The sequence below is a fragment of the Polyodon spathula genome, chromosome 6 (genome assembly GCF_017654505.1).
Source record: "Polyodon spathula isolate WHYD16114869_AA chromosome 6, ASM1765450v1, whole genome shotgun sequence".
NCBI classification, from domain to species: domain Eukaryota; kingdom Metazoa; phylum Chordata; class Actinopteri; order Acipenseriformes; family Polyodontidae; genus Polyodon; species Polyodon spathula.
The window spans coordinates 71,178,929-71,201,955 of NC_054539.1; the positions used below are offsets into that span (position 1 = coordinate 71,178,929).

At 38.3% G+C, this 23,027-nt stretch overlaps 1 protein-coding gene across 1 annotated transcript; it reads left to right on the plus strand.

Annotated features, from left to right (window-relative positions):
* The first annotated feature begins 1,438 nt into the window (after positions 1–1,438).
* On the plus strand, positions 1,439–18,746 carry LOC121317566 (solute carrier family 22 member 16-like). The gene is made up of 8 exons (XM_041253642.1): positions 1,439–1,774; positions 6,609–7,085; positions 8,208–8,325; positions 10,227–10,767; positions 15,589–15,716; positions 16,180–16,289; positions 16,869–16,968; positions 17,623–18,746. Exons 1-8 carry the CDS (start codon positions 1,728–1,730, stop codon positions 17,803–17,805), a joined length of 1,704 nt encoding a protein of 567 aa, XP_041109576.1. The 5' UTR covers positions 1,439–1,727; the 3' UTR covers positions 17,806–18,746.
* Positions 18,747–23,027: the final 4,281 nt, after the last annotated feature.

Below are 23,027 nucleotides of genomic sequence, written 5' to 3' on the forward strand. Positions count from 1 at the left end.
CCTTTCGCCTTCAGAACAGCCTCAGTTCCTCGGGGCATGGACTCTACAAGGTGTCGAAAGCATTCCACAGGTATGCTGGCCCATGTTGACTCCAATGCTTCCCACAGTTGTGTCAAGTTGGCTGGTAGTGGATCTCTACTCCGAATAGCTCATTCCATCTCATCCCACAGATGCTCAATTGGATTGAGATCTGGTGACTGGGCAGGCCACTGCAGAAAGCTGAATTCACTGCAACCGCAGTTTCTTGTGTTTTGCTGAAAGAAGTGGAACTCTGTTAGGTTGTCGGCTGCCATACCCCATTCGTGTCAAGGTACGACGAGCTGCGCATTCTTTTTTGGGTCTTTCAGCACTAATGTTGCACTGGACTGTCAGTTGACTAACTGCAGCCCGTCTGAACGGTAGCCCGGAAACTGATGAGCTTGAAAAACCCAGCAGCGTTGCATTTCTTGACACACTCAAACTCGCCACCTGGCACCTACTACCATATCCTGTTCAAAAGCACTTAAATCTTTTGTCTTGCCCATTTACCCTCTGAATGGCACACATACACAGTCAATGACTCAATTGTGTCAAGGCTTAAAAATCCTTCTTTAACCTGTCTCCTCTTCATCTACACTGATTGAAGTGGATTTAACAGGTTACATCAATAATGGATCATAGCTTTCACCTGGATTCACCTCGTCAGTCTATAAACCCTGTTTGCTATAGGCGCATATGCACATAGAATATTGCATTGATTTTACTCTCATCTAATGGAAATCAGGATTCACAGTGGAAGCAAAGGTCGTGTATATATTCACAACTGTCCAGCTCTACATTAAAGTTGGTTTGGAAAGGCTGACACAGTTTCGAATATCAAATGAATATCGAACGTCAAAGAACTTTACCCCGGTTTTCAACCAGGTCTGAGTGCAATGCTTTTAATGCGCTAAACATTCCAAAATTCCCTTATGGTTCAAAATCAGGCTTAATCCAAAATAATCAGATTTTGTTTATACCATCTGCCATGATGTGTGATAGTCTCCGAACTTCTGAATTTTAACTTCTGCAAGGGAAGTATTGCAGTCTGTCTGCCTGATAAAATGCAACGTCTGGTTCTGTTTTCACTAGATCATTAGTACGCTTATCGTAATCATTACTTCGTTCAAACGTAGTAATTATTTAATTAAAAAAATGTTGCCACATATAACGTTAAAACGTAATAATGGTCATGTTTTAACGTAATAATTTCGTTAAAACGTAATAATGATCACTTAATAACGTAATCATAATTTCGTTCTGCTACATGTGCTGATTTAGCTCTTCCGTTGCCTGCGTTTATAATACGTTTCCCGTGATAGTAGCTTACACCAGTGAGTTATAATAAGCAAGGTGTAAGTTCAGATATTGCTCTGTGCTGTCTTGAACTGCTGAGCTGCCAGTATGCGCTGTTTACAACATAAACAAACTGCTCTGTTTTAAATATTTTGACAATAATAATATTTTTCATTGTGGGACGTTTGTAATATCCACATGAAGAAGGGAAAAAACCGCTAAAGTTACAATCAAACACCCCTTCTTTCCCCATCGATCGCCACAAAAAGTGTGCTAGTGGAAAACCACTGGCCGCGCCTCCTACCTAAACTGTCAAGCTGAGCTGTATAACATTCAGATTGTCAGCTCGAAGACCTCTTTTCACATCGGCGACCACATGAGAAGGGAGTAGGACAGCCCGACAAGCTGAAATCATGAAATCTGTGGAACGTTTTTTTGATGAGCTGGGTCACTTTAAAAGGTAACTGCTACAGGTAGCCAGCCTACCATAATTTGGCAGAATATATCTTGAATAGTACTCAACTTTCTTTTTATCTGACAAAACTGACGGTTAAATATTTTAACCACGAGTAGCTTTGGTGCATGTCTCTAACTCAGCTGCTTTAAGCCTTCTGCTTTGACAGTGTTTCATTTTAAGAGCTGGTAGTAGCTTGAGTTAAGTGTGTCTGTTGCTTAATATAATGAAAGCAGTTTGCTTCCACTTTCCACTGGGAGTTCCACTAGAAAATGCACGATGCAGTACCGGTGTATGAATATGACAAGTGCTCCATTGTAAAGGTTTTGGTGGAACTACGATAGTCAATATCGGACTTGCGCTGCACAAGCTTAGTGTTCGACTCGCAGACAGACTTGAGCTTAACCTCAAAAAAGCTCGATACAATGTGTAACTTTCGAGCTCAATGACATCCTGTTAAAAAAACTGTCAAACACGCACTCTCCTTTGTTTTCAACTGCTGCGGTTCAAACTGTGTGCGTGTTGGTAACAATAGACAAGGGTTTCCCAGGTCATGCAATTAGCCAAAACAAAAGTTGTCCCTTCCACTCCAAGTCTTTGTTCCAACCCTGTTCTAAATTGTTTAATGATGTTATTGTACCTGTTAAACCTGGAATGGAATGGCCCTCCAGGACTGTGATTGGACACTCCTGATTTAAACAATATACCTCACAAGTCATAATTTATTAATATGCAGTGAGAACCAATAGTTGAAGCCTGAAAATAAAAGACTGTTTAGAGAGAACTGTTTTCCAATTATAGACATTCTACTTAACCCCTTAAGCTGAGGGAACACAGACCCACTTTGTGGCTTGGAACTTGGTTTCAGAAGACTAGGTTTTGGGCCACTGCAAGGAGCACCAGGGGAGACCAGGGGTCTTCCAGCCTCCTGGATCCAAGTTTCAAGCCACTATTCCTGAAAAACTGTCTTCATGTCTCCTCAGCTTTAGTTACCAGCTTCTTTCAAGAATATTACAATTAAAACACGGGTTACAATTATTATTATTATTTTTTGTTTTCAAAATAAATTGATACAAATGATTAAACCAGAGTAAATATTTTGTTCAGGTTTGGGTAATTATTACAAAAGTCATGAAAGATGAATTTGAAAAGTGCACCTATTTTAGGTTTGTGTAGTGATGTATCCATTAAGATACTGTTTTTAGCTGCAGATTTGTAGGTCATTTTATCCCTGCATTTGCACACCTTTGCTGTTTATGCCTGAGGCTGCAGTCGGTCGACAGGGGTAGTAATAGAAAGTGTGTCAGATATGTAAAGGCACAGCAGTCTTATTAATAATTGCCTACATGAGCAAACACAAATACAACACAGAGCACTTCTACCATACAAGCTCCAGTTCTGCTTGAAGGAGCATTGCTGCAGAAACCACACAGGAGAGCTTGTGTAAAATGAGAAGCAACTGGAGACCCTCCTGTTTTATAGCACCTGTTGCTTTTAGAACAGATTCAGTCAGTTGCATTCATGTAAGCCTCAGACCACCTGTTACTTTATAGGAGATCACTGTGCTCTAGAAACACAGGTTTATTGAAAATAAAAATCAAAACACTAAAAAAAGAAACCTAATAGCAATGCAACCAATACATGTGAGATATAACAATGTTAGTACTATGCTTACCTCCTATTATAAGGAAAAGTAGCGTGAACAAAGGAATCAGTCTGGTGGAGATCTGCAAGTGATGGACCACTTCACCCTGTCAAGCAAAGGTCTTGAATGTGGTACCCTTTTGCGAAAAGTGTGAGTTTTTATAGGATTCGTCTCCATAGGAATACATGGAGAATCTTTATCAAGTCTAACTCTTATCTCTTTGGCACACAAAAGCCTAAAAATTTAGAGCCTTGTGCCAACAATTAATAAAAATATAACACCTGGTCTACACATCCAATCATGATCTCACCCGCTCATTTCTCGACCCCTCCTCTATCTAAAAAGCTAGGTGAAACAAAGAAAATAATATTATTTTGAATATATGAGTGTTGTCTGAAATATATACAACACTATTAATTATGATTATGTTGATTATATGTATTAATGTCTAATAATATATTCCCTCATGCCATTCTATTCTTCAAATTAGTTTTCCTTCTCTCTTTACAGGCATGTGCTTAACAGATATTATAGGGAACTTCCATCTTATGTTTTTCCCAATATAGAGTTTCTCTTCATGGATAATCTATTTGTTTTTTATTTAAGTGTAAGATTGTAATGTCTCTGTCCTATGAGTTTCCTGACAGCACGAATTCAGCTGAACTGCGGACGACCTCCTATTTTTTTCAGCGGCACAAAAACCAGCTAAAACCGGTTCGCCAGCTGCGCGCTTAGCTTTCCAATTTCCAGCGATAATCAAGGTTTTTTCCAATTTTTCTATGGCGAGAAGACACTCTAACCTTGACGCTGTTAGATAAGAGAACTTCGCTCTTCATGCCAACTATCCCTTCACTTTCTGGCACGACTTCAAGACAGGCTCACAGCAAGTTATAAAGTTTTTACTTTCTTAAAACCCATCTTCTATTCTTTCTCTTAAAATTACTTTTTAAGCTTCTTATTTTATATTTCAAACAACATCTCTTTATGTTGCATCATCTTTTAACTCAGAGTCAAACTAGACAGTTTACTCCCCATAGAACACGATTACTAACTATTTTAAATATAAACCTATCTTAATGAGAGACAATTTCATGTATATTATTATAACAGGCAGTGTTAAGCATATGATCTTACACGCACAAATAGTTTATAGTAAAAAGCAAGTATATTAAACCTTATTTCAACATTTAACAACATTTTCTTAGGCTAAAAAGGGTGCTGCAGAAACTTAGCATTCAAATCTGGGAATCAAGCCCATCTTGATAAGAAACTGCCTAAAAACTGGCCACTTGTATCAAACTATACCAGCTTCTACTGCATGATTTTATATAAAGAAAATACATAAGTTTCACAATTAAGAATTAAAACAGCATTACGCGTTACTTTTGATTACACACTTACACAATTTTCCAAACTAAAGATTATACAAACAATACAAAGGATTATAACACATATTATTGCATTAATACATTTCATTTTAAATAGGCACAAAGTCAAGGGTTTCAGCTCGCTCCCAGCAGGACTCCACTTTGGTCTCAGGTTCAACTCGGGCAGGCTCAGCGAATACGACAATAGGCTCTCGAATCCATCGTCTTGCATCACAGGTGTGAGTCGCCATGGCCTTGACTTCGTACCTACAAGACATTTGTACACGCTTAGTAGGGACACCTTCCTCACATTCTAATTTTCCCAGATGCGCCCATTTTACTAAGTGACCCTTTCACAACTCATGCGTTCAATCCTCTTAATATCTTTTTGGGTTTACATTTAAATGAGAGAAAGAAACACCTACAGAGTCATTGCATTCAAACAAGATTCTACAGTATTTAGCCAAATGACTGCATGCCGGACAAAGTCTGAGCCCAGTCACTGATGACTTGCTTTGGCACATATTACATGCACAATTAACAAGAAGATTATGTTTTAATTTATGTGTCAGGGTTACTTCTGCACCGTGTACAATAGTTCTGGATCTGTACACATTGTTACTATACACTTCTTTCTGCTCACATGGAGACACTTTAGAAGGGATGCCATTCATCCAGAATACAGTAGGGGGCCAAAACTTACTGTTTTTCATATCAGCAGGCACCTAACTTGTAGTTTGTTTATCAGCATTAGTGGGCAAACTCAATACAACTTAGCTACTGAGATTCTCCATACAAAAGGATTCAGTGTTTTACTGACCAGCCTAGCTGATTCAGCGTTATTTGCGACACTTGCCAGTATACATTAATGACAATGCATATAAATAAAAACACATGCAAGTGACAGAGCAGCGCCCCTGCAGAAAAAACATACCGTAGCAACGCTCCGGCCTGTCCAGCCTCACACACCCCTGATTCCAATTAATCTTACCTGACTTGCTCTGAACTCCAGATGGCACTTCTTTTCACTAGATAAGCCTCTTGGTGTCTTTTTTTGGTTACCACGTCAGCTTAGTTGTATTTTTATAAGAAATGTAGTACACACATTGCCCTTTTTTGTCTCATCAGTGTCTTCTTTCCTTAGCAGTCCATCTAGGAATGTGAAAGTGATTGGTGTTGTATTTGCCTCAGTGTTGAACTGACTCTAGTTTACCAGATTATGTTACAAGTTTTAAATTGATCTGGTTCTTAGAAATAAGATGAGGTTAGAAACTGTCAGGTCTCTTGACCTGTTCGGCTGAATGAGTTAGAGAGTTCACAAGGACCCGGTTTGACCGAATTCCCTTACAAGTGCAAACCAATAACTGAAACCAATTACTGAAAAACTTGACTAATTCACTGTTGAAATGACTTTACCAAGTCAATTTTCGTTCCATTCTCATAAATTTGTTCTTTTCTTGCATTGAAGCTATAATCTTGTTTCTTAAAACACACAGGTTGTTAGAGATCTATCTATCTATCTATCTATCTATCTATCTATCTATCTATCTATCTATCTATCTATCTATCTAAAAAGCTAACTAAAAGCAAGTACATTATTTTTTCCATGAAATGTAACCGCGGGTGGGGGGAGGAGTATTTTTTTAAGTGGGGGTCGATGGATGTGCTGCACATACTGTAGGACTTGAAATGGTGCCCAAGTGGATTCCTACTACCTGCTGTATATGTGGTTCATTTTTGAGGTTTGAAGAAAATACCAATGCAGTGTGCCAGGGTTTAATAGTTTGGTTTGTATAACACTAACTCTCCTTTTCTGTCCCTTATCCAGGTTCCAGGCATGGGTGTATTTTGCAGCTGTTTTTCAGGCCATCTCCTGTGGAATTCACTATTTGGCATCAGTGTTCCTGGCTGAGACTCCCAAGTTTGTCTGCAGTGCGCCAGGAAACATCACCGCCTCCATGATTGCAAATTACAGCGGCTCAGGACTGGAAGACATCTGGAGTCAGTGGAACCCGGGACAAGGCTTCGTCCTTGTGGAGATGGAGAGCGGCGAGCTGTGGGAGCTTAATACATGCAGTCGGTCCAGGCGGACAGACAGTTTTCACTTTGACTACTCGTTCAGTGGTAATAAGAGCGAGTTCCCCTGTTCAGAAGGGTTCGTCTATGATCGCACCAACATCCAGCAGAGTATTGTAACAGACTGGAACCTGGTCTGTGACAAGGAATGGCTAGCGAAGCTCACCCAGCCCTCCTTCATGTTTGGGGTCCTCATCGGAGCACTCATATTTGGAGACATTGCCGACAGGTACCTGTTTTTCTAAAACTTAAACTCTGCAGTGATCAAGGTGGAGTTAATATAGTATTAAAGCTATTGAAATGCTATTCATTATCAACATTAAAGTCTTTAATGTCTGTACACATGAGTTAGCATATGAGGATGACTGGTTTGGATTAGCTCACCAAACTCGGGAAGTACCGGATTGCCTCAGACAGAGGAACACATCCTCATTCCTGACGTAAAATAAGAGGTTTCAATTGGATTGAAATGCATACAGCTTCAGAAGCATCAAGTCCTAATAACCCCATTGTGTTTGGCATGGCAGATATTGTATAGAATGAGTCCTGTATAGGTGCTGTGAAAGAAGGACCAGGAACTCTCAAACCCCCACCCATCATGGCTGCAGTAGTAAAATCACTATGGTAACGGTCATCTGAGAGCTAGTGGCTGCTCAGAAAGAGGTTAATTTTTACATCATTGAAGTCTAGTAAAGCAAAAACAGGAGTGCAGATTACTATAGAAAGTGAACGCTATTTTAGAATATTATTCAGAAGTTTCCCTTTTAGTTGGAGATTCTGTCATTGCAACATCATACATACAGCTATGCACGTACTGAAGCCCTGTGTGACATTATGACATTATTACCACATTCGCACCAGTTAGACCAATTACAAACAACTGTACTTGAACTAGGCTCTGGACTTTAGACTTAAAAGGGCCCTCATTTCATATGGAACGAAGGGGTACATGGTCATATTGAGAAATAAAGAAATGCAAATTATTAGATTGAAAGGGGCATAATACTAGTTCACACAGTTCACATAGTAAAAAAAAAAAAAAAAAACTCCCTGTGAGCACAACCACTGACCCGTGCCCATGCGCTCATACAATCATACAGAGGAAGACAAGAATTATGAACCCTGTGAAACGTCATTCAAACACACACACCTAAGTACTGCATACAGGCAGTGAGCAAGTTCACGGAACTAACAGTGCGCAAGAAGTTATGCAGGTTGGATTTGCACTGAATTATTGAGGTTGTGTCTAATTTTATGGAACTTCCTAACAAATGTGGCCACTGCAAGATGCAGGACTACAGATACCAGCATGCATTGCATGCATGTTTTCATCTGGGTTTTTTTTTTTCAGAGTGGGCAGGCGTACAGTCATGATGTTTACAAGCACATGTCAGTTTGTGTTTGGAATTGCAGTTGCCTTTACTGCCAACTATTACGTCTTCATTGTCATTCGTTTCATGCTGGCCATGGTACGTATAGTGCACTTGACAGAGCGTTTTGCCTTGAGGACATGTAAGACTGAATCTATTGTCCCTAGAAAAGAACTGGCTTCGCTTAATGTTCCCAATATCGAAATATCGTATTGACGGTTGTTAACAAGGAAACATTCTTACCAATTCAAGCATAGCGCTTCGTGTTGTGTTGTAAAGTGATTATAATGTAAGGCATTACATGTTTTCTAACACGTTTTCTAACATTTACTAATAATAACAATAATAATAATTAGGGCTGTCAAGTGATTACAGAAATTAATAGCGATTAATCTTGAGATTCAGAAATGTAACTCGGTTAATCTTAGTTTTATTCTCATATTTAATTGATACAATTACTGCATCCAACTCATTTAAATTTGTTTTATTATTATTATTATTATTATTATTATTATTATTATTATTATTATTATTATTATTATCCAAAAACAACCAGGTATAAAAACCCTCTTGTCCTATTTCTGGATTCTCTTTATAGTTTTATATTTATTTACAATCCAGCATTTGCTTTAAATTAGTTTTAACCAACTGCTAAATCACAATGGAGTCAGTTTATTATCACCTTACTGCATTTACAATTATCAGTTTCCTTTACTCAAACTGATGTTTTTCATTGTCATTTAAATAATAATACAAATAATAATCATGTAAAATTCTCTTTCATTAATAACTTGAAATGGCCTAAATAAAACCAAACATTCACTGAGTGACGGTTATATCCTCCATCATTGTAAATAATATTGTTTATAATAAATGTGGTTATTGAAATAAAACAAAGCTACCATGTGAACGGGGTTGTAGTCGGTAGCTATCCACTTTGCAACAGCACTGGTTATAGTATCATACTTAACTTGATTCATTGATTCAACTGAATTTTTAAAGTAGGTGTCAAATGTTGTTGTCTGTAGCAGAAGAACTACTAGAAAGTGTATTTTGAGAAGTGAAAGCATGGTTAGCACACAGGTGGTACAGCAGGCTAGATGCCCTTCTGTGATACAGGAACTCACTTTGACAGTAGATACAAGTAACCCTCTTTCTATCCAATGAACTGTCAGCAAGTTTTTTTTTGTTTTGTTTTTTTAAATAAACTTCCCATTCACAAGTCCTTCAGTTTGAGTGTTTTGCTACATAATGCGGTTCCGTGACAAATTTTATATTCAATGACTACACTCATTCAATCCTAGCATGCACTCAAGTGTATTAAAATGGTGCATCAGGAAATTAATTATGGTATGCTAAGAGGGACAAGACAAGAATGTGATTGACGTGCTTTAAAAAAAATAATATTCCAAAAAATGTACCTCTTAATCGCAGAAGTTACCTGTGATTAACTGACAGCCCTACTAATAAATACAACTATTATTTTATTATTGCAGTTTCTCACAGTAACATTAATATATGAACAAGAAACAGTGAGTAGTAAACTAATGTACTTCATGAAAGCAGCAAAACTCACAACCATGAAAGAATTAATTCCATTCATGCTGCAGGCTACAGCTCCCTTTCCATTTCACAGAATACACCCACATAACAGATGCATAATATTTTACAAGCATAATAGAAAATAGAAACAGCTCCAAATGCTACTAATTCCGAATTATTTTCTTCTCAAAAAAGATTAGGTATATCTTAAATTCAGACATCCATCCAAGAGCCACCCAATGAAAAGCCAACAGCACCCTTTCCTTCAGAACTTGGAGTTTAGTAGCAAGTACTAGCCAGGCCAAACCATGCTTAGTTAATGAAGTCTGAGCAGATCAGAATCCAAGGCTCTATGGCTGAATCACCTTCTGGGGGAATTAAACTTCATTCATGCTCAGCATACCATGCCACGTGCTGTACAATGCTTTCTCTAACAAACATATTCTTGTCCTACATAGGTGTCCAGCGGATACCTGGTGGTAGTGTTTGTGTATGTGACAGAATTCACTGGGATCAGAGTTCGGACCTGGACCTCCATGCACGTCCACGCTGCCTTTGCGGTAGGGGTCATGGTGGTGGCGTTTGTTGGATACCTGGTGCGGGTCTGGTGGATCTATCAGATCATTCTGTCCCTGCCTACGTTTCCCTTCCTTCTCGTGTGCTGGAAGCTGCCAGAGACCCCATTCTATCTGCTGGCTAAGGGCAGATACAAGGAAGCCCAGGACCTCATTGATAAGGTGGCTGAGTTCAACGGTGTTGCCAACCCTTGTAGGGTTTCCGACTTACTGAAGCCTGAGGAGACGGACCTGCTGGAGCGAGACCAGGACTCAGCGCCAGAGAAGAAGCTCAGCATCCTGGATTTGTTTGGTACCTGGAAAATGGCTGGCAGGACTATCACTGTGTGGCTGGTGTGGTTTATTGGAAGCTTGGGATACTACGTGTTCTCACTGGGCTCTGTCAATCTGGGAGGAAACCAGTACCTAAACCTGTTTCTTGCAGGTAGAGGCAACTAATTTAATGTAATTATATTTAACTTGCAGGTGACCAACTTTTTCATGATACTGTCACCTTCAATGTGAACTATATATCTGGACCCTGTATGGCATTTCATATAATTTTACAAATGGAAATGTACTAACAATATTCATGCACTGTTAGATCTATCCTCTCACATCTCTGACTAAAATATCAGAGATGTGTGTGCTAGAAAACGATGGGCATTTAAATGCATGTTTGCAAGCCGGAAGTGCGAATATGACCATAAGGAATTGAATCTGAGTAAAACTACCTTAGATCACAACTGAAAAGTGTTCTGATGGTTCTGATGGTAACACAGTAGAATCACAGTACAATCTAGACGAGCAGTTCCCAAACTGTGGTACGAGTAACCTCAGGGGTACGCAAGATGCGGGACAAATTGTGTAATCTAATGGCGAAAATGTGTGGCCTTTTTCTTTCTTTTTTTAGCATTTTCATTGCCATACTCAGACAAAGCTTTAAAACCCTTTGGGAATTCCTTTTATTTTCTGGCATAAAATGGTGCGTGATTCTAGTTAGTTTCAGAAATAAAAAGAGAGGCTGTGCCGTGTAAGACAATCACGCAGCTGCGGGACACTTGGCTTACATTTATTGCAAACCTCCAAGAGGTACCAATGAGAAAAAAAGATGCACATAGACAATTAATTATTATAGTCATTTATATTGTATGTATATATATAGTTTAAGTGTATTATATGTGTATTATGAAAGCATATATTAAAAATTAAAAACACAAATTTAAAATAACATTAAAATATGAACCTGTATGTGAAGGGTACTCAGACAATTGATAGGTCTGGAAGGGGTTAAGTGACAATCAAAAATTTAGGACCCGCTGATCTAGACGGTGAGCTCTGTATTAATTACCTCGATCCATGTTAATAATTCCAGTGCTGAATTACCCTTTCTCTCACACAATGTCTGTGAATAAGTTAGAGCTTCAACTAGCCTGTACAATGTTCACTGACTACGCTGACCCGGTTCAGATTAGAGCAGACCCGCTACTTGATATTGATTAGCAGTGACATCAACAACATCAACTTTGGAACATTGAGCTGGCAGTTTGTTAATGTTGATGGATCCCATGTACACAGTTGCACTAAGCATGTGTGCTACATTGGCGCTCTGTCCTCAGGTCCATATATATCACACTTTTTACTTCAGTCTGAGAGAACTGCCAGTAGTGATAAAACTTGGCTACAGCATTCTTTACCACAAGCTATTGAGAAACTAATAGTCAGTTGTTCGGCCAGTGTGTCTCTGTGGATATGTGACTATCATGGTACCAAATCCTTACCATACCAATCCTTACTATATATAAGGGATTCACTGGTGCCCCCATACCCAGTACCTTTTTGTTTGAGAGGCGAGAATTACAGTTTGCAAATGATGAACCATTATGAAAAATATAGAAAAATATACATAACACGTACAGTATAAAAAAAAAGCCTGTTCCATGAATTGGATGACACAAGTGAACCGTAACAATGTATTTTACGATGCAATGCTTTTAATAACAACTGTGTCGCCGCTTCTGCAATCAGATTAGTCAGCCCGCTGCTGGTATTGTTCAAACCTAAAGGCAAAGGTCGGCACGCAGCTACAGACACCAACAATAAAGCATGGTCAGTAGATTAGGGTATTCATAAAAGGCGACAGTAATTTCCAGACATTTAAAAAATTTACCGTGCAATTTATAAAACTATTGCCTAGTTATTTTATTGGCCAGTAATGGGTAGAGGTGTGATTTACCGTCACGGATTGGTACCGAGGGATTTTATCTAACCAATTGTCAGAGGTTTACAAATGAGCCAATGGCATATGCAGTCTGTTTACACCTGAATATCAAAGCTTTTCCAACTGTCAGGGAGGCTTTTGTGGCAGGGTTTTAACATTCCAACTGTTTTAACATTCCAAAAATGGCTAAGAATGATGTGAACAGTAGCAAAATTCAAATTCCAGCAGTGTGAGGAACATAATGTTAAATGAAGTGGGTACCTAATTCACCTGGATTTCAGCAGAATACCTTCTGAACCTGCACTAGAAATGAGAAATTTAGGTGTGATCTTCGACCCTACTCTTATTTGAGAAACATATCAAAAAGATTATGAAATCATCTTTTTATCATTTGAGAAATATTGCAAAACTTAGACCTATAATCTCTGCATCTGACGCTGATGACTAATACATGCCTTTGTATCCTTGAGAATTGATTATTGTAATGTGTTATTTTCTGGCATCCCAAAATGTTCATTATCTCATTTGCAACTTCTTCAAAATGCTGCTGCTAGAATCTTGACTAAAACCAGAAAAAGGGAACATACAGTGCTGAGAAAGTTTGTGAAACCCTTAGGATTTTCACATATTTCACATATTTCAAACCTAAAATGTTATTTTAATCTAAGTCCTAATAATAGATAAAGATAACCTAATTAAACAAATGACACAAAAGCATGATACTCTTTCAACATTTATTTATCCACAAATGATTCAACATTCAATATCCATGTGTGAAAAAGTATGTGAACCTTTAGATTCAGTAACTGGTGGCACCCCCTTGAGCAGCAATGACTTCAACTAAGCGTTTCCTGTAACTTGGTCAGTCTCTCACATCAGTTTTGAGGAATTTTGGCCTATTCCTCCTTATAGAACTGCTTCAACTCGGTGACATTTGAGGGCTTCGTTGCATGGACAGCTCGCTACAGGTCCTGCCACAACATTTAGATGTTACATTTAGATAGTTTAGGTCCGGACTTTGACTAGGCCATTCCAAAACATGGAATTTATTCTTCTGCAGTCATTCTTTAGTAGATCTGCTTGTATGTTTAGGATCATTGTCTTGCTGCATGACCCACTTTCAGTTCAGCTTCAGCTCACGGACGGATGGCTTGACATTCTCCTCTAGAATCTTCTGATACAATGCAGAATTCATGGTTGTGTCATTGATGGCAAGCCGTCCAGGTCCTGAGGCAGCAAAGCAGCCCCAAACCATCACACTCCCACCACCATGCTTGACAGTTGGGATGAGGTTCTTCTGTTCGAACGCAGTGTTTTGTTTTTGCCAAACATAATGTTTCTCATTGAGGCCAAAAAGTTCTACCTTTGACTTGTCTGTCCAGAGAACATTGTTCCAGAAGTCTTTTGGATCATCTATGTGCTCTTTGGCGAACTTCAGACGGACGACGGGCAACAATGTTCTTTTTATTGAGCAGTGGTTTCCTCCTGGCTATCCTTCCATGAACACCATTCTTGTTCAGTCTTTTTCTGATAGTTGAGTCATGAACACTCACATTAGCCAAGGCGAGAGTGGCCTGCAGATCCTTGGATGTTACTCTGGGGTTCTTTGTGACTTCCTTGAAGATTTTCTAGTTTGTTGTTGGAGAGATTTTTTTAGAAATGGTTTTGTAACCCTTTCTAGACTGATGAGCATCAATAACTGTTTTTCTGAGGTCCTCAGAGATTTCTTTTGATCGTGGCATGGCATATTTCACACACCCGTATGGTGAAGACCAAACTCAACAAGTTTCTGATCTTTATATAGGGTGGGTCCTCCCAAACTCAACCCTGAAGATCTACCTAATTATTTAAACACCTGATTCTAATTATCCCCTTAGTTGAGATGATAAAACCAGGGGTTCACTTACTTTTTCACATACCCTTAATTACTCATTGTTTGTCTAAATCATACATCATTTAGTTTCAAAAGACATGGAATTGGTTAATATAAACCCTGCTGGATATTTAAGAAAAGACTGGTTTTGATTCAGGAGGGCTATCATGGTAAAACTATGGAATGTCCATAATTATCAATGGGGTTCACAAACTTTTTCTCGGCACTGTATCACTCAGTGTTGGCTTCTTTGCACTGGCTTCCTGTAAATTTTAGAGTTGATTTTAAAATACAGTTATTAACTTATAAGAACCAAAATAACTTAGCACCAACCTATTTAGGAGAACTGCTTACCCCATATATCCCCAATCGTAACCTTAGAGCTCTAAATATGCGATTATTATTAATCCCTAAAATAAAGTATGTTAAATGGGGAAGAAGGGCTTTTTGTTTTAGAGCCCTCAAAGTTTTGAATGAGCTACCAGCACATGTGAGGGAAACCGAGACTCTGTCTGTTTTTAAAACCAGACTAAAAACATATTAGTTTGAGCTGGCATTTTTATAATATGTATGTATGTATCTGTTTTAGTTTTTATTGTTTTATCTGTTTGTATTTTATCTGCATTACATATATATATATATATATATATATATAACTGGTGTTTACATTATCTATTTCTTAAACTTTTTTCAATCGGACATGTTTGTTTATTTTGTTTTTATAAGTTTGACTATTGTTGTCCTGTGAAGTACTTTGAGATAGACCTGTATGAAGGGCACTATATAAATTAACTTTGATTTGATTTGATTTAAGTAGTGCAAGTTAATGTAAATTATGCATCACCTGATGAAATATTATCACATTAAACACTATTACTGGCAGGATAAAGGAGACGGTAAGTTATGAATATGGCCCTAGATCTAGAGAGAAAAATGCTATCCCTCTTCCTTAATTATAAGATCCGGTACCTTTTTGTATAGAAATGAAGCCCTGCTCACCAGTGTGCTGCTTCTATTTCAGTAATGGCAGCTTCAGTAGCTTCAGTTTAATATGTTATCACAGTACAGTTTATTGACTAACACAAAATAAATCAGATTTGTATCTGCCAAGCTATTAGACCAATGAGTTTGCCAAGTAAAATTCTGACTGAGGGAATCTTGTCTATGAACAGGAGCAGTGGAGCTTCCTTCCTACATCGTCGGCTGCTTTGCAATGGATAAACTGGGAAGGAGAAACACTCTGGCCCCGTCCCTTATTCTCAGTGGAACAGCCTGTGCCCTTATTACCGTTGTGCCGCAGGTACAGTGTATTTATACTACAGTTTTAAGGAGTGTTTTTTAAACATTCTTTGGGGTTAAAACAGTGCTTTGAAAAATGAGAATGCACTTCTGTCCCTCTCTTAAAAAAAGGGTTTCCATGAACTGAAAACTTGGTTAGGCATTTTAAAAAAAACAGTCCTTAATCAAACATCCCTTAAAACAGTCCTTAATTAAACATTCCTTAAAACAGTCTTCAGTGACATCAACATAAGGCCTTTAAAAAAGAGGTTGTTGGTGGATTGTTTTACGACAAGTCTAGAGGACTATCAAGCTTAATGTCAGTGGCTTCTGCTTACTTTGTAATAAACCAAATGCCTTGAGCTTAAACCTCACAAACACAGCAAATGACACCGTTTTCATTTCTTCAGCACCTGCACTAATTATGCCCCAGTTGTACGATTTCGGCTTATCAGTATTATGAATGATTTTTTTTTTGTGTGCAGAACATTGCAGTTTTGGCTATTGTTCTGAGCATGACAGGGAAGTTTGCGATTGCTATAGCCTTTGGGCTCATCTACCTGTACACATGCGAGTTGTACCCAACTGTCATCAGGTAAGTCATAGTATGTTGATTGTCTTGATTAACCCATAGCCTGAGCAGAATCTGCTGATTCCTTTATTTGATACTATATGTATTTATCAGCTAGGCAGATTTACATATATAAAGCATCTTTAAGCATTTCTTGTGCGCTGCAAAGGAAGCATGTGCTAACATTAGAGGATCATTTGTATACCTCTGACAATTGGTTAGATAAAATCCCTCTGTAACAATCACATCTAAACCGGGCAGTAGTTTTATAAATCGCGTTTTTTTGAATGGCTGGAAATTACCGCCGTCTATTATGAATATGGCCCACAGAATTAGTGGACACAGAGGAGGTTAAAGATTTCAGATTTCTTCTCTCTTCTACCACAATTGTAAAACATCTACTCGCTTACCACGTCTACTTTTCTTCCATTAAGTCTTCATACATAAACTGTGAGGCAAACTGTTTATTTTGCTAGTTGTTTTAAGTAATGCATCAGAGATTCTACTCTTCCTGTATGTTTTCCATGCGTTTTGTAAAAGGGTATATAATTTAAATGTTTCACACTGTCATTTACATGGTGTGTTTGTTTCCCTCTGTCTCAGGTCTCTTGCTGTTGGCAGTGGTAGTATGTTGTGCCGTGTTGGCAGTGTAGTTGCACCCTTCTGTGTGTATTTAGCATCTGTTTGGACCTTCTTACCACAGGTGAGTCTGTTTTACGGTTTTATAACATTCACACAGCCATACAATCGTCAAATTGGTTTGAAATCAAATTATGACGGCAAAATAGTTTTTTTTTTTTTTTTTTTATAGAAACCATTACAATACAACCCCAGTTACCTTTAAATATAATAGGTACAGTAAAACAGGAAATAGCAGGTATTGAGGGCTGGTTACTACACTGCGCTAAGAGTGACAGGTGGCTATTCTGAACACTGAGCTGTGTTTGGATGTTTTTCTTTCAACCATTTAACTGTATTAAAATAAATTACACATTTTCTCTTTTAGTTACATTCACTTTTAATTTCTCTCCAAAGGTAATTGAATTTAGGTTCTTGGTGATTTAGAATGAACAGCGGTAGAGAAAGCAGGGGCATGGCTAACCACCTCGAACATTCCCCAGTTTAGTACCCATTCTTAGCTGTGTGAGAGAATGGCTGTGGCTGTGTCTGTATCTGTGTCTGCACCGCCAGCCTGCTCTCAAACCACTCTGCTACTCGGTCCCATTCATTTAATGGATAGTCCAAATAGTTGATTGGTTTCTTTATGGGTAATGAGATAGCTCATTTATAATTTGAAAGATACAAAGACTTCACATCAAGACAGCACTCAACCCCTTTTTTCTGATTTCTTCCTTAGGTGATTGTTGGTGTCTTGGCACTCCTGATTGGTGTGCTGACTCTGCTGCTCCCAGAAACCCTAGGGAAACCCCTGACAAGCACCCTAGAGGAGGCAGCAGCACTCGGATCCAAGAAAGAGCCTAAATGCAAACAAGCGAACAGCACATCGGGACAGAAAATTGAAATGAATCCAAAAGTCTGAGCTTCCAGGACTTGCAATATAGACGTGCCAAAAGATGGGTTTTTTTTTTTTGTTTTTTTTTTTTCCGTGCAAGAGTAATAGCAGCAGAGACCTGCATTTGAGGCTGTAAAAATGTGGCAGATTTAATGAGCGAATGAAATTGCCTTTGTGGTAGCTGTTAAGCAGCTGTATTCATCGGCACTTCTGAACCTCCCAAGGACTATCCCTATGACTATCCAGAACAACTAAGCTGCATTCCATGGACTTCTTTACAGCAAGGCACAAGGGACCGGACAGCTTCCTCTAGCTACACTGCAATACTTCCCCAATGAAATGCGATGTCCTAAATCCCAGAGAAGGGCGTTACTCTAAAAAAAAAGCAGTATGAAGCTTGCAAAATGTGCTTAGGAATGATGTCTGTTTCCAAGGTGCACTAGTGTATCTCAGCCATTGAAATACTGTTTTGGCAGGTTTCAATATTTCAGTATTTTTCAGATTAATGGAGGGGAATTGCAGATTTGGTCTGCTCTGCTGCCCGACTTGTTGTGACACTGAGCTAGAGCTCACTCAGGCCATTGCATATGGAGCAGATAGTCATTCTTGAGCTGTGTGGGTGAAGGGCTGCTTTCTGCAGTACCACAGCCTGTGTACGGTTTCTGCCACAATGGTAATGCATTCTGTAACCCTGGTGCAGCCACATCAAGAAATATTAAAGAAACAATATTAGTGTATACTGTAGTATTGAAAATAAAACTACACTTGGAACAAAACTTTTGTAAACTATTGTAAGAAACCTGTAAAAAAAACTGTACTTGCTAGAAGGAGCAGTTATTTTATTGAAGTTGGTATTGATATAGGCACTTACGGATGTCAATTTTGTGAACACCACAATAAATGGCAACTGTGAACAAGCTACCTTTCTTGGTTAACTCAATAAAGAAAGTCACTGAGAGCTGGCTTTAGCATTGCACAGGTTTCCATTTTACTCAACGGTTCTGGTAAACGTGGAGCTTGACTGTGGCACCCCACCTCACCCTGGTCCACAGATCTTATGAACAGATCATGAAGGCATGATAGAGTCATATAGTACTCAATATTACTGACAACTGACATAAGAGTATGAGCTAGGATTGTATAGATGCAAGGCACTGCAGATTCTTTGTAAAATCAATCAATGCTGTCTAATTTTCCAACATTTTTAAAAGTGTTAACAGTATAGCTTACAGTTTATACTTGATTGTATAGGCTGAAATAGTCCTGTTTAGAAGACGTACCTGAATGATAATAATTCTAGCCATTAGTATAAGTACGTGTTACTGTGAGTAATGAAATAGTCTCTCAAGTAACTTGAACAACAGAATTATAGTGTGTCAGGGTGCTGCCTCTGAGCAGTATTGAAGTGTCACAGAATCCCCTGCAGTGTTTACAAGAAACAACCTACTTTACCTTTGCTGTAGTCTCTGTTGTCTTTAAGCTTGAAATGAGAGGTGTATTGAGGGAACAGAAAACCGGCATAGTTTGTGGAGGGAGCGTGATCCTTAGAAGACATTTTATTTTCTCCTGGCAAATGCTCCCAAGCAAAGGGTGTAAAGCTAACTGAGGAGGTGCGGAACACTCTAGTCTTGTGTTGACATCAGGAATGCTTTCACCACAAACATTTCTTATGTTTTTTACTTTTGACATAAGACCAGGAACAGAAAAAGCCCAAAATATGAGAAAAAGTGACAAAGCAAAATTGCAAGCGAGAGTAGCAATGTTTCTGATATAATACTATTAATATATTAAGGCAGGACTTAAATGGCTGCGAAAAGGACATTGTTGGATATTTTTTTTCAGGGTGGAAAATAAGGAAGGCCCAGTGTCTTCATTTTTAACACAGAGTTTAGTGTCTACATGTTCAAAATAACACTGCAGTTAAAATGTAAGGCTGTATTTATGCATACCCCATAAGTTAACATTAAAGTATGTACAGTATTTATTGAAAGTACTCAGGACTTCAAGGTAATATTGTATTTGTCTCACCCAAAATACATTTTACTCATGTAGTGTCTAAATTGGAGAGTAAATTATTCAATGGCCCAAAACCTTATCTGGAGTGCTGATTTATACCGATTGAGAGCTGCCCAGCTGTTCGTGGTGTTATGACCGGTAATTGAGACATTGGGAACAAATTGCAAGAATTCTTGCCAAATGTAAAATGGTTTTAGGTTGCATATTTTCTGAAAGAGGGCATAGTTTGAGTTGGAATTAGATACATTTCAATAAGTTAAAGACAGACTACCGTGTGAAGAAATAACCAAGCATGGATCTTCAGCGGAGTTGCGACTGTAGAAGAAACAAGAATAGAAGTTGGTGGATTTAGTGGCAACTTCATACTCTTCAGCCTCTGAGATGGAAGTGAAAGACCTAGACTAATACACACTGAACTTAAAGAGCCTGCATGTTTACGTCCCAGTTTAAGCCTCTGATTTCAGAATATCAAGTCAAAGTCAGCAATTTAGTGATTTATTAAATGTCATTTTTTATTTAGCCAACTTTTTGGGGTTTTTTTTTAGGATTCAAGCGGGATTTACCAAATAAGGTGGTAAATGTCTGAAATTATGAAGAAGTTGATTGCTTTTCGGACATTTACCAGTTAATCTTATGATTTACCTCTTCAGTATTAATTCATGAATCTTCCACAAAAAAAGTTATTTTAGCAGGATCCAAAAAAAAAAAATTCCATATTTTAAACTTTAATAATAAAAAAACAAGCTTGGTTAATTTGCAGTGTTCATTTTAGAGTTAACTAGGTTATCTGGGTTATCATAAACACATATCTGCTTGTACTGCATGACCAGTCAATGTTTGTACTGTGCAAAGACAATGAACTTTGCACAGTGCAATTTTAAACATGCCTAACACAATGATATCAAAGGTACATTGTGCACAGTGCAGTAGCACCTGACACTTATTTCAAGGTGGCAGGTATTCTGTGACCCTCCCAGTGAAGAGACCTTACTGGTCAGACATTGTCCTTGGATTTCGTTTCATGTCTGATGCTGAATTGGAAATATTCCCACAGTACAAGTGTGGCCAGGCATTCACATCCTTGAAGTATGAATGCCCCATCTATCTGCCTTGGCTTGAGAAAAGGTGTGAGCTTTTGTTGTTTTTCATGAAAATGAAATGGCATATTATAACTGCAAATGTCTAGACAGCCACTCTCCTGATATATCGCATTATGGTCACCAACAAACAATTGTAATAGGAATAAAAAGACTACTGCACATTAATAGATCAGTTTAAAGTTTGCTTCTAGTAACTCAGATGTAAGGCTTAACTGATTTAAAATGAAACTGCTTCAACCTTACCTATTATCTGTTACTCAAACCAATGTATCTGTACCCTACACATCCAGAGACTTGCCAACATGACAACTACATTACCTGTATACTTTTCACTGGGTAAAGTGTTAATATTATATCACAGCTACTTGTCAGGGGAATTGTTGTGTTTGCATGATGTGCAACCAGGACTCAGGGTTGCTACCCTCACCAGGGAACATTTCTGTGAAATAGGAGCTGTTTGCATGCCAGATCCTCCTTTTCCAAGAAGGAGAGGCATTAGCTTTCCTGATAGGCAGCTGGTGGGATTAAAGCAGTAGAAGGCTGTGGCTATTTCCAACACACACTCCTCCTTTAGAAAGCTCATAATTCAACTGGGCAGGTTGAAAAACAGCCATCATCTCTGAGTCACTGTGGGAGGGCTAGAGTCCTGCCAAGGCACGGTGTGTGCGTACGTGGGGAATATTGGGTGTCAGAGAGGGAGTTCAAATCCTCCCTGCAAAAACATGTGGGAATATGGCTGGAGCCAGCAATTGAATAAGTGAATCACAGGGGTATAAATAGGGTGAGCATGGGTGTTAGTGAGTAATACTGTGAGAGATGAAGGGTTATTGTGTTCAGTGCTGTCCCATCTTATTTGCTTACCTCCGTGAGTGTATTTGTACCCTTTTGTTTTGGCCTTTGTGCCGTTTGTTTTGTTTATGTTTTTTGTTCTGTTTAGTGTTTTTTATTCGTTTATTTGTTATTAAAAACTTGTGTCTTAGTCTCTCTTCCTGGTCTAAACACCACTGCCGGAGAACAGATAGATTTTGTTTTGTTTTCTCACTTTATTTAAGATGTGTAAAGTCAATTACTAACAGTTAAGATTGGGTCATTTTATATGCGTTCTGGGACCAAAAAAAGGTCAAAGGTCAAATTTCTGGGTAAAGCATGTGTGTGCCTCATACTTACTCTGCAGCTTTAGCCCATTCAGATCATCATTTTTTACACTTACAAGCAGCACATTCCGTGTTGACATCGTAGCAGGATTTTTGAGAACTGGTTGCTATAGAGCGGTGTTTTTTTTCCCAATGTGTCTTTTTTTTGCATATATGGTATAAGATTGCTGGTTGTGATCAATTCAACTTCCTTTGCTGGTACATGTGTGATCGAGGGTGTTTTTCTAAAGGGAATGAGGTTTAAAAACATTTGGAAGCTAACTTTCCTTTCACTATAGTTTTAAAAAAATGCAACACAGATTTACAGATCAGTGTATTCATTTCCCTGAAAAACACTGTACAACTAATAGCATGGGAATAGACAGGACAAGACTGAAACAGAACAGCTTGAGATGATTCATTTAGAATGTCATGAACAGATGTCGTATATGGCTGACATTGTTGCTTTGCAAGCAGTAACTATTTCAATAAGCAAAACTAAAAATGCTCCAACAGTATAAATAATTGAAATAGTGTAGTACCCTGCCATGACTTTAAATTCACAATTTGTCATTTACAAACTGAAATAGAACATTGTGAAAGTGAGGGCTGCAGTGATGAGTGTGGTGGCGTCACGTAACACAAACAGGCACGGGCTAAAACTGTCGAAGCAGTACTTATTAAATTATAAATCAAAGAAACAAGCAATTTAAACAAACACAACATACAAAAGAAAGGGCACGTTGACCAAATGAAACAAACACAAAACTATAAGTAATTTATATAATAACGAGTACTTTGTTCGCTATGGTAGCATTTGCTCGTAAAAGTATGATGTCAATGAATCTCATGTCAGGAAATGGACATCAGGGTGTGGTAACTTATTATTTATTACATATAATTAGACAATTCTACTTTGATAGAATATTTGAATTACATGGTTTATTGATAAATAAAAAGCTATTCTGAACAGATGATTATATTCAATACATGATTACAT

Coding starts and splice junctions, on each gene's coding strand:
- LOC121317566 (XM_041253642.1), top strand. CDS start 1,728: ATGAAATCTGTGGAACGTTTTTTTGATGAGCTGGGTCACTTTAAAAG. Junction 1,775..6,608: donor GAGCTGGGTCACTTTAAAAG/GTAACTGCTACA, acceptor TCCCTTATCCAG/GTTCCAGGCATGGGTGTATT. Junction 15,717..16,179: donor TTATTACCGTTGTGCCGCAG/GTACAGTGTATT, acceptor TTTTGTGTGCAG/AACATTGCAGTTTTGGCTAT.